The sequence below is a fragment of the Rhopilema esculentum genome, chromosome 20 (assembly GCF_057945365.1).
Source record: "Rhopilema esculentum isolate cy_ngs chromosome 20, ASM5794536v1, whole genome shotgun sequence".
NCBI classification, from domain to species: Eukaryota; Metazoa; Cnidaria; class Scyphozoa; order Rhizostomeae; family Rhizostomatidae; genus Rhopilema; species Rhopilema esculentum.
Genome location: NC_142834.1, coordinates 12,419,420 through 12,431,440, shown reverse-complemented (window position 1 = coordinate 12,431,440; position 12,021 = coordinate 12,419,420). Strand labels below are relative to the sequence as shown.

General features: G+C 36.9%; 1 protein-coding gene across 3 annotated transcripts in view; it reads left to right on the top strand.

The window, feature by feature from the left end:
- The first annotated feature begins 109 nt into the window (after positions 1 to 109).
- Positions 110 to 12,021, top strand: part of LOC135687782 (aldehyde dehydrogenase, mitochondrial) — a 29,477-nt gene continuing 17,565 nt past the window's right edge. For 2 of the 3 annotated variants that reach the window (XR_016145033.1, XM_065204433.2), the window contains exons 1-7: positions 111 to 265; positions 2,893 to 2,969; positions 3,711 to 3,815; positions 6,638 to 6,778; positions 7,739 to 7,868; positions 9,079 to 9,269; positions 9,999 to 10,112. Coding sequence is in view for 2 of the 3 variants with exons in the window: in XM_065204433.2 (XP_065060505.1) it covers positions 217 to 265; positions 2,893 to 2,969; positions 3,711 to 3,815; positions 6,638 to 6,778; positions 7,739 to 7,868; positions 9,079 to 9,269; positions 9,999 to 10,112 (807 nt within the window). In the remaining variant the exon portion in view is untranslated. Of the gene's footprint in view, positions 266 to 2,892; positions 2,970 to 3,710; positions 3,816 to 6,637; positions 6,779 to 7,738; positions 7,869 to 9,078; positions 9,270 to 9,998; positions 10,113 to 12,021 lie in introns of all 3 variants that reach the window. The other variant, XM_089114416.1, reaches the window with a different exon arrangement.

Below are 12,021 nucleotides of genomic sequence, written 5' to 3'. Positions count from 1 at the left end.
TTTAATGAGTCCCCATTGGGGTTTAATCAAGATACTACAGCTGTTTTTGATGCAACTTATAGATTACTTTATGAGGCCCCCTCGATTAAAACCCCTTTGCCCTGCGGAGGAGCCTTATGGACCTCTCCTGGGGATCTTTCCATGGTCACGTGAACTTGTTGATCGTCAACACGTTTTGGAAGCTTGGTGTACTGCGTTGCTTGCATTGTTGGAAAAATGGCTTCAGTCTCGAGCAAGATTCTTGGTTGCGTAAGAAAAGTACCTTGTAAGATCACCTTTTAATTTTTCACATCGTTTTGTAGAAGATGTAGTGTAGAATCTGTATAAGCGACAAATAATGCTTGCGCAGGACAACAGTAAAAAAGGAAAGAGGGTCGTGGCTCGTTGAATAATTAGAGCATGTTACAATTATTTTTTATGGTGGGGCAAAGACTGCAAAGGGGCCCAGACCATGAGTAAATTTTAAAAAAAGCAATGGATGCTGGGCAATACAATGAATAGTTTTAATTTTGAGTGTTAGGGCAGCAAGTTGAGTCTGGCGGGGAAAGTTAAGTATGCCTGGATACAAACATTTGAAACAAATACTTACATACAAGAAAGGAGCAAAAATATGCTAGCCTAGAGGCAATTGCTTTTAGAGGAGAAGACTGCTCTGCACCTATGCACGTTTCTCAGACTCTTAGTATTGCATCCATTATACTGTGCTGGTTTGTTAGGGTTATGACTTGCACAGATTTGTTTTTTGAATGAAATAAATTCTTGAGGATTTTTTATGTTTATTGCCTTTGAAGTAAAAATGGTATCAAAACCTCCCAACAGCATATTCATTTATACATATCATGATTTAAGCCATGATAAATCACATGCCTATACAATGGAAAACTTATTTTTACTGTATGAAGCATTTTACTATGTTTTTGTTGTCAAAATTGATTTGCAAAATTTCTTATCTCAAATTGAACTAATCATAAAAAGTGAAGAAGCTTTGATGACAAGCTTTATGGATTTTGAATAACCTTCAATTTTTTTAGGGAATCTAAGCACCTTGAATCAGCACCCTACCAAAAACATTGCATTAGGGGGCCTATTACACGGAGTAGGCTGGCCCAGTTGTTAGGTCTCAGTCATCTGGGCTGAGACTTCCTAACAATTGTATGAAAATGTACAGTAAAATTTTTGCAGTTATAGTGACTGCAACGCTTCCTGGTTTGAGCTACAAGGGCTTTGATTTAAAATTTTGGGTCTTTTACATTGTCTTTTCTTCAGTTTAATGGTTTGATTTACGTTTTTATGCCAGATATTTGTTTAAATCTGCAGCCTGATCTGCCAGGCTGGCTTAAATTGATAACATAAGTAAAAACTTTCATCTTCTGCCTGCAATACTAGGCTACCTTGGCAAGCAGAAGACTGTATCCCTTCCAACTAGGCTAGCCCACTCTCCAGTGGCATGATGGCAGGGGGGTCGGGGGGGGGACAGGGGGCAATGCCCCCCTTAATATGGGCGCAAATGGAGATAAGGGGGTGCCAAAAAAGTTTGCTTCTAATATTTGGCTAGGAACATCAAAATTGATGGTACACTGGTAGAACACCACTACTGTGCTATGAACAATCTAATAAAACTTATGATTCTACAATCGAAGCATGTTGTGTTGCCATGACCCAATCAACATGTGTGTCATATGTTTTTGTGTTAACTGTGTACGTGACTTCATGTTTAGCACGCCAACTAATGAAGATTTACGTATGCAAAAATGTTTCTGTTTGTTTGCCAAAAAACCTGAGTCTACAACAAAGATCTTCAGGTCTAAGTACATGGAATGCACCCTGGCAGTCAATACAGCAGCTTCTTGTTATTTACATTGATGTGTACTCTGAACCAAAGGTGACCTTTTCTTTCTTTCCCTAATGCATAAATCCTCCCCTCCCAAATTTTTTCAAAAAATTAAAAATCAATGTTTTTCTGAGCATTGTCAAACTGTCTATTCTAAGCAGTATAGTAATTTGTTAAATTTTATTATGGGAGATGCATTTTTAGCCAATCGAGAAGGGTTGATTTCAAAATTTTCTTGCGCGTTGGACCCAACCATGGTGGATCCTGCTATGTCACTAATCTTGATTCTTAGCCCCCCTTCGGACTCAATTTTGTGCTGCCGCCTCTGCTGATTCATTCTTGCGATTAAATGCTTGAAACTTTCAAGCTGTTGAAAGAACTACAATTTAATAACTATTAAAAAATAACAAACTTGAGCCATTTTTGTATATCATACATCAAAAATATGATAACACTAGGCTGATAAAATAAGCAGTGGCATAATGGACCAAGATTGTATTTAGTTAAAAAATGAAGGAGCCTAAAACAAAAATTATCTCTACGTTATTTTACTCTGAAGCTGGTATTCTGGATATAATAAACAAATTCAAGGGGCCACCAGACTGTATGAAACATCAATGTAAATTAATAGAATGTCTTTTGATTAGTACTTCATGTTTTGCCACCGTATTTCCTCGAAAATAGGCAGACTCTTATAAAAAGCCAAATTCAAAATAGCTGGACATTTTACAGAACCACGTATGTGAAGGTCAAATGTTAGGATTACATAATTTTTTCCTTTCATACACGCATTTTCAATTAAAACTTATTCATGAAATGTTGAATTCATGTTGCAAAAATTGATTTCCCATCTAGAAACACATGCTTTTTTATAATCACAATAAATAGATAAGGCTCAAAAATTGACTTGGCCACCCCAAGGAAAACATAGCAACCCTGCCAATGCCTCTTTCCATGTAATCGAAAAAGTGCTTAACACCAAAAATGTTCCTTCTTGGTAAACGTTGTCCTATATAGATTAAATCGTAATTTTCTTTTTCATAAAAATCTTCCTGTTCTAGCATTGAGCTTATCAAGATTTGCCAGTCAGGCTGCTGCTTCCAGAGTCATTTCTGCTCCTAAAGTTCATTTTAACCAAGTAAGTTATTGCCTAAATTTAGCATTTAAGTTTGGTTTTTTAAAAAAACATGAATGGTGGAACTGATCAAGGTTACTCTGTTGCTGCAAAGTTCAATAATGTTCTTTTCTTTGCCCTTAACCCTGCCCACAAAATCTGTAAATGTGTACTAGTGGAGGTTACAGCCAAAGGGCTTTTTGGGGGGGGGGTGGATTAAAAAATATTATCAGAATTCCCATCTATAAGAATTAATCATATGAGAATCCCTCTTTGTACTATCAGAATACCTTCTTTTACCAACAGGGACCTCTAATTTTATCAATGACTTACATTTTGCTACACAAAATCAGTTTCAAAATAATAGAGCAAGTCATAAGAAAATACTTTGCTATTATATTATCCCTCCCTGAACATTTTCTCATCAGAGCTAGAAATAATACAAAGCTGTTCCTTTTGTGAAGTGGTGGGAGGGGTATGTGTCCCCCAGCTCCTCCATGGCACTGCTGTTCCAGGTGTATGAAGCCAACCATTTTGGTCCAGAAACTTAATGAAGAATGTTTTACCAATTCCAAAAACGCTTTTCCATGAATAGTGAATTATTTTATGTTTTCCATTTCTTGGAATCATCATTTTTGAGGGCATTAAACATTACTTAGCATAGATGCTTAAATAGAATTTATCAAATGTCAGTTTGTAGGTTTTATCCATTAAAAAGGAATGTATTTCTTTGACATTAAGTTGATGTTTAATTTGCTTCTGCAGGTCTTCATAAACAATGAATTCCAGGATGCTGTTAGTGGGAAGGTATTCCCAACAGTTGATCCATCCACTGGGGATGTTATATGTCATGTTGCAGAAGGTGATAAGGTATACAATAATACAATATATGCTAAGGATTGACTGAATGATAGTGATTCATTTGTGGCAAGAAGTTGGGGCTTAGTAACCTAGGGATCAGTGAGGTTTGAAATAAGATGAATTAACAGTAAGCCCCCCTCTCTTTTAAGTCTCCCCTTGTCAAGTAACAACTTTAGATAAGCCCCCCTCTTTAGCCTTTGATGTCAAACATAGAAAACATGCGTATTCAGTGGGTCTCTTGATGGGTGTGATGATGATAAGATCGTCTAAAATACACCTATGTAGAGACTTACTAGTGCGACTAAGTTGTCAGTCAAAATCTGTTTTGAAGATGTTCAAGGGCTATCAATTTATCCTGGTGATGTTGATGAAGATAAGTCCCTTTTTAATTGAATAATTAAAGTTTTGAAGCTGCTAGCAAAGTTTTTTGAGGAAATTTTATGGCATTTTCATAACAAAAAATGATCAAGGGCATCTTGAAAACATTTTTTGCTTCAAAATTTTAGATGAACCCCCTCTCTCTAATAAGCCCCCTCTCTTTTAAGCCCCCCTCTGAACTGAAAAATATAAATAACCCCCCGAGGCTTAATAGAGCTTTTACGGTATGTCAGAAAGGCCTTTAAGAGTCCACTTAATGAAAGAAAAAGGACTGGGGTTTTAGACCTTTTTGCTTTTCTGGGGTTTTGGTATCAGTTTTTTACTAGATTAAATGTAATATAGTTATTGTTTGAACAATTTTTTTCAAACTTTGAATGTCTACACTTTGCTAGCTCTACAAATCAGCAGAAACGACAGGAAATTTAAACAAACAGAGGTAGCATATCACATTATTGGTTTATTACCCACCAAATTGAGGCAATTTTTAAATTATCATTGAAAATTTCATTCATGATTCAAAGATAGAGCCTTTTCACGACATAATTCAAGCGCCTTACATAGGAATCTTAATTCATGAGATCATGCAAAAAATCGAGATTTCACAATTTCACGCATGAAAATATGGCCAATAAGGCATCATGCAAAAATATGGGGGGGGTCATGCTGGAAGCATGACAGGGCAAGGGAGGCTGACTTTAACCAATTGCTGAGAAAAGAGAGGGGTTCTATGGTCAGAGCCACACTTACATTTGTCAGCGCTTTGGGCCTAAAGTTGATTGGGGCCCTTAAAAATACCCCAAAAAAGTTGTGTCACATGCATAGTACTTGTCACATGCATCCTGCTAGCATGAATTTTTATGGACAAGACCGCAAGATTAAGGAGCCCAGAGGAAGGACCTTATGGTTGGGACAAAATAAATAGTCTGACATCCAATGTAGTTTCTAACTTTTCTTAAATTGTTGATTTAATCAATATATGAAATAGGACCAATTGCGTTTTCTGAAGGCCTTAATACCCAATTCAAACACAAGATTGAAATCAACAACATTTTATTAGGCTTTTAAAAATTTTACTTGGGGCCCCCTAAATTTTAAGAATTTTAAGGGGCTCCTGGGCACAGGAACAGTGGGCCAATGGGTGAATGCGTAAATGTCTGTGGTACTCCCCTGGAAATTTTGCTGCTCCCGCACCTTAATGTTTGGCTGAAGCAACAATTATATTTTGTTGCACTTTACTTTGTAAACTATTAAGAATGTTACAGCATTTTCTCTGCTCCAACCCTTTTTTTAAAAGTACTTTTCATTTAGAATGTCTAATGGTAGACTTATCTTTGAAGTGACAAAGATGAGGGGAAGGGAATAATGTTAGTCCTCCAGAGTACATTTTTGTGTTTTGCATATATTGTTTAATGTGTAAAGGGTGAAGTTTTGTTTGGCTCACTACGCCTTGAAGACCCCTCAACCAGACCCAGTTCCAGTAGTAAATTGAGCTCTTGTATGAGAAAGATTTTTTATCAATAGAAATCTAAAATGATGACGTCACAAAAATCTAATTTTAGAATTTTTGAATTTGGATCCCATAACCTGAAAGAGCATCACGAAATACCTCTAAATGTGCAAAATCAGTCAATTGTGCTGTGAATTGGCAGAGATATGGCGACATGTGTATCTCAACCGATTTTAGACATATTTAGCCAATTTTGCATATTTGAAAGTATTTTATGATGATGTTATGTTGTTAAAATTCGAAAATTCTAAAAATAGGTTGTTGATGACATCACACTTTAGAACTCTATTCATAATGTCATGGTATCCAATGCTCTGAAAATGCAAAAAAATCTATGTCATGGGTAGGCATGAAACATTCTGTTCTCATTTGAACCCTAGAATTCCATGACAGTGCGACCACATAGGCACTTTCTGCCCCCTTTCCTGCCCCTGTGGTCAAAGGTACAGGAGCAGTTATCCCCTTGTTCTGACCCCCTTCTGGCATCACTGTTATAGTTTAGTTTATCTGTAGATTATGTTCAAGGGTTTACATAGTATCCTGTCAGCTCCAGACAGCAACAAGAGACAAGAAGATTTCTATATATGTTTAAAATGGCCTAGGATTTGCTCATGATTCTACTACATCTTCCTTTAAGGCCTTATATAAAAAGGATATTGGGAAAGAGGGATGTTAATAGGTTCTCCCTTTTTTGGGAAAGTGGTGTCGTTGATAGATTTTAGCAGATATAGCTGTGTTGAAACATGTATTGCTTCCTGCTTCTGGAGTTATTTTTAAGCTCTACTGGGTCATGACATGTTTTAGACACATTGAATTTTTGTTAATTTTCTTAAAAACCTTGTCCCCTCTTTATTGTTCAAAAATTAAGATCTTTAGGTTCTGCTTAATTTTGTTGTCAAGCTTTGTTGTGCTATGGTGAATTATTTAATTTTTCTTCAATTTCTAGGCTGATGTTGATATTGCAGTGAAGGCAGCTCAAGAGGCCTTTAAACTTGGAAGTCCTTGGAGGACCATGGATGCCTCTGGGCGTGGAAGGCTGCTCAATCGCTTGGCAGACCTAATGGAGAGAGACAAAGAGTACCTTGCTGTGAGTCTGTTCCGCGATTTACTATGGTTATATGTTATTAAGAGTAGGCATTATGGTAAGGTAGCTTCTGGTTTCAATTTCTGTCTACTTAGACAGCAAATCTTTCCATAACTTAAATTTAAAATACTGTTAAGTTTTTTCTTGAATGTTATTGTACAAAAAAATCACCAATTCAAGTTTGAAGGAAAGAAGTATGTTAATTTTTGCAGATAATTGAATGGCATGTTGATAAATTGATATGACTCTTAAAACCAGGTTTTTTGCGATGACTCTCGAGATGATGATGGCCATGTTCCACATATTTGAATTTCAAATGAAGCTTTGCTGAAGGGAAGCAATTTTTAAATATTTTCAGATTTTGCTGTTGCATTTGCGGAGATGAAACGCTCTCTGCTCAAACTCCCCCTACTACTTTCTCCTTCAAAACCAGAATGACATGTTTTCTACAATTTTAGAAGTAAAGATTGAGTATTTAGTGATCAGTGGGATTTCAAAAAACAACCATAGTGAAATTTCATAATGCGTTATATTGGAGGATTGTAAGAAATATGAGTGCTTTATCAAAATCTCCGACCCGGTTGTACTTTGAGTAGGTTTAGGCCTTCAGAAGATCTCTGGTTTTTAGAGAAGATAAGAAGATAATGAAAGTAATATATTGGCGTCATTTAATTACTACACAGTTATTAAAAAATATTTTTACCGAATCATAGCAAGATTCACCGAATGACACAGGTTATAGGGGACGTTGCAATGCCAATCCCCTCCACCCTCCTCCATGCCAATCCAAGTCCGTCCCTGTTCAAACCCGTTTCACCAAACGTTTTCAGTTGCACGATATTCAAACGATGTTGAGGCCCAGAGCTTCGAGCATGATATTGCAAAAGCATGTTACTGGATATCTTTTCGGCTATCTTTTTGACGAGCCTGTTTCCAATATTCTGGAGTCTCAATTCTGTTTAGGCCTTGGAGTCTTTGGACAATGGGAAGCCATTCTCAGATGCCTATAACGCCGACTTGTCTTTGTCAGTCAACTGCTTGCGCTACTATGCTGGATGGGCTGACAAAATCCACGGGAAAACCATCCCAGTTGGTAATGTAGCGTTTATAAATTTCTTAATTTAGTGTAGTTATTTCAGTAGCGTAATAAGGATAGAATTATTTGAGAGGCACTTTTTGAGAACATTAAAACCAGAAGGAAATCTGTCATTGGAAGCAAAGGAGTACGAGCACTCCTAAAAAGCAGTTGTTGCTACCCCATTTTTGTATTGGTAAGATTTTATCCCCTTTGAAAGAGGTTTTCAAGGTTCAAGGAAAATCCCATTTTGTGAAAAAATCAGAGCATAAAAACCCACCAGACCTTGCGATCGGGCGCGCGGCGGTCGCAAAAAAATTTTTCATGCATAAAGTTCTGCGAAAATTCTTTTACATTAAAGCCTTTTGCAAAAAGTACCTTTGTTTCTTTCATGTTCATCAAAAGAAAAAACATGAAGATAAAAGTGGCTTATCTTATGTAGGTCCCTTGTACAGGCTAAATCGATTTTCCTACCTAGAAACCCTTTAGAATGATTTTGAAAATACTTGTTTGATAAAAGTATTCTAACCAGCTAGGAGGTTTATATCGTAGTTAAGGCCCTATTCCAGATCAATTAAGGTGTTCACGAATAAAGAATAATTTTCAGCCAACAAAACTGAAATTTTGTAGTGGTAATAAAATTGCTTCAACCTTATCTTTTCCTTTCATTCACAACAACTGATAATACATCATTACTGTTGTTGGAACCCTTTTTTCCTTTATCTTCCCATTCTTGCAGGAAATTTATGCATGATTTTCCTCCGGTCGCAGGAAGAAAGGAATTTTTCATGCCCTGGGGAAGATAATAAAGCGCTAATTTTGTAGATAATTTTTATTTCACATTATGGAGAGGATGTGGAGAGGCCTCTCTGTGGCGCGGGCCATGTAATTTATGCTAAAATGCCAGGGAATTCCTCTAATACTCTTAGCAGGAGCTTTGAAAGAAAATGTTTAAGCATTCCATCATGTGATACAATACTTTATTCCTATTGCCCAAGATATTTGTTACAGGGCATTTCAAGGGCATTATTCTTTAAAAATACAATATCTGTATAGGATGAAGTCTTATGTCAAGGAAAGGCTCTTTCCCAACATTACAATATATTTAACAACGTTCAAATTTATGCATATCCTTTTATCAAGCATTTTGTATTTGTAGGTTCTATAATAAAAGTTTCCATTTTTAATCCATGACATATCATTTAAAACTTGAAATATCCTCCCACAGATGGAAACTTTTTCAATTACACACGTCGAGAACCGATTGGTGTTGTTGGACAAATCATCCCTTGGAACTTCCCTCTTTTGATGCAAGCCTGGAAACTTGGTCCGGCTCTTGCTACCGGGAATGTTGTTGTTATGAAATTGGCCGAACAAACTCCCCTCACTGGTCTTTATGTTGCAAACCTTATCAGAGAGGTAAGTTACAATTGCCATAAACCTTTTAAAAAGTATGGGGCAGCAGAATTTTTTTTGGGGGGGGGGGGGTATAGGGCAGCTGGGTTTCTTTTAACACCAAAGATTCGAAACATAGAGAAAATGTTGACGAAATTATCCATACATAAAATTGGGTATTAAATGGCCTTGTTACTATTCACAATATTTGGTTTAATAAAAATCATTGCTTATATAAATGGGTTGGTTGTAAAATTTTGATTGCCCGGTAAGTATTAATATCGATTTATCCTCCATAGGTTCCTGGAGTACTTCTGAGTCTTTGTTAATCATCTATTATCTTTGCCTCTCTCCCTCTTGTGGCCCATCTTGTCACAGACAGATTTTTCAATCTTTGGGATTTTGTGCTGGTGTTATCCTATTTCTAATATTTTCTATGATAAATTATCATAACGAGAGTGGTCAAAGTGGTCATCAATTATCGATAAGTTTCTATAATATCTTCTTATGTTTCAGGGTACTTCTTGCCCCCTCTGCCGCTCTTCGAAGAGGGCAGTAGGGGCAGCCCCCCCCCCCCCCCCCCCCGATGAAGGCGCCCCTGCTTGGAAGAGCCCATAGCGCAGTGTTTCGTATTGAAGTTTATGCATTTAATGTATCATAATAATGTGAAGATTTATAGCGTGAACTGTAGATTATTTTAGGTCGAATCATTTTCTGTAATTCGGTTAATAACGCTTGATGTTTCGTTTACAGGCCGGATTTCCACCTGGTGTTGTAAACATCATCCCGGGGTATGGTCCTACAGCTGGAAACGCCATAGCAGAACACATGTTCGTCGACAAAGTTGCTTTTACTGGTTCTACTGAGGTGGGCAATTACATTTTAGATCTCATTTCCAAACATAGGCCGTTGACGGGCAACCTTCCGCCTGGGTGCTGAACCCGACTCGTCAACAAATGTTAGACATTGAACCTTCAGAATTGGAAAATAGAATTTCGAAGAGTAAAAATCTTCTATTAGATAAAAACTTGCTGGGAATAATTTCAATCTGCAAGAGGAAACAGCTTTTCACGAAGACGATTCCCTCGCTCGCATATCTGGATACATGGACGCTAATAAACTTAAAATCTTAATGAGAGCATTTGTAATTAGCCAATTCGAATACTGTCCACTAGTCCGGATGTTCCACAGTAGGCACTTGAATAGTAAGATTAATAGAATACACGAAAGAGCTCTGAGAATTGCATACAAAGACTATGATTCTAGCTTCAACACTCTGCTAGAAAATGATGACTCGGTAAATATTCATGTAAAACACCTGCGCAATCTTATGATTGAAATGTTTAAAACAAAGGGAAATATCAACCCTCCTTTTATGAGGGAGATTTTCTGCGAGCGTCATGCTGTTTATAATTTGAGAAATAATAATGAATTCATGGTACCAAGAGTAAGAACAACCATTTATGGAACCGAAACTATCAAATATAGAGGGCAGCGTTTTTGGCTCTCTTTACCTCAGCACATAAGGAGTGCTCAATCTGAGTTTAAGAAAGAAATTAAAAGCTGGAATGGCACAGACTGTACATGCAAACTATGTAGGACGTTCGTGCCACAGCTTGGTTTTTTGTAATTCTATCTTTTAAATAGCTCAGGTTTTTATAGTTTTTTAATGGATCATTTTGTACTTAAAATTTTATGTATTTAATCTCGTATGTATTTAGTTAATGTAGTAGTTTTAACAGTTGGCTTGGATTAGCTCATTTCTTTGTAAATAGCTATGTAGCGCCAACTTTAAATAAATTGATTATTATTATTATTATTATTATTTGGGTTCGAGACTAACCTGGACAATAACGCTTCGCGTAAAGCTGAGAAGTACCGTTCCCTTCTAAAGGAACTACGCCCTAAGTTCAAAAAAGTAAACTTTGTTAATCTATCTATCAGCTGTCTCGGTATCTTTGGTAACTCCTGTGATTCTTTCATCGATATGTGTGATGAACTAAAACTTGACTACCAACACCGTAATTTTATAATTAAAAAACTGTCAGCAATAATTATACGCACATCCTATTTTATATTCTGTATGCGCAATAAGACTTGGACAAACCCTGAACTGCTCTCCCTCTAAAGATTCTTTGCACTCATATGATTTATTGAAATGTTATAACTTTTGTAAAATTAGTAAACTTGTCACCAGGCTAGCCGATAGTAACTACCTGTAAAGTGAGGTTACTGTTGTAAGTAGAAGAATATAAAATAAAAAATGTTTTCATTATTATGACGTTTATCATAAAAGACTTCGTACAAATACAAGCAACGGGCCTAGGGGGCACTTAGCTAGCAAAATGACGGGGTGTACGGGAAACCTTTTTCACCCTGATCCTTGCCGAATGAAATTACCAGAAGCCACCCTGTCCCATAAAAAGTATGCCAAAGACGGCGCTGTGATGCCAAAACATATCAGATCTCATACTAGTAACCACTGGCAAATGGAACTGGGACATGCTCATTCCAAAAAGTCTCGAAAAACAGAGTAACGAAAAACAGAGTAAACTGTTCTCACAAATTTATTGTTTACAAATTTCCTTAAATTCGATACCCTGTCTCAGAGTTTTGATGTCATTCATAACACCCTGTCCAATAATTTTATCGTAAAATGATACCTTGTTCTGCGGCACATCCTGTGAGGTTCAGTATGGGAGTTCCCCCCTCCCCCGGCCAGTAGGCAAATAGAGACAGTTCTGTTGTTTTTATCAAGTGGCAAGGTTTCTAGGTA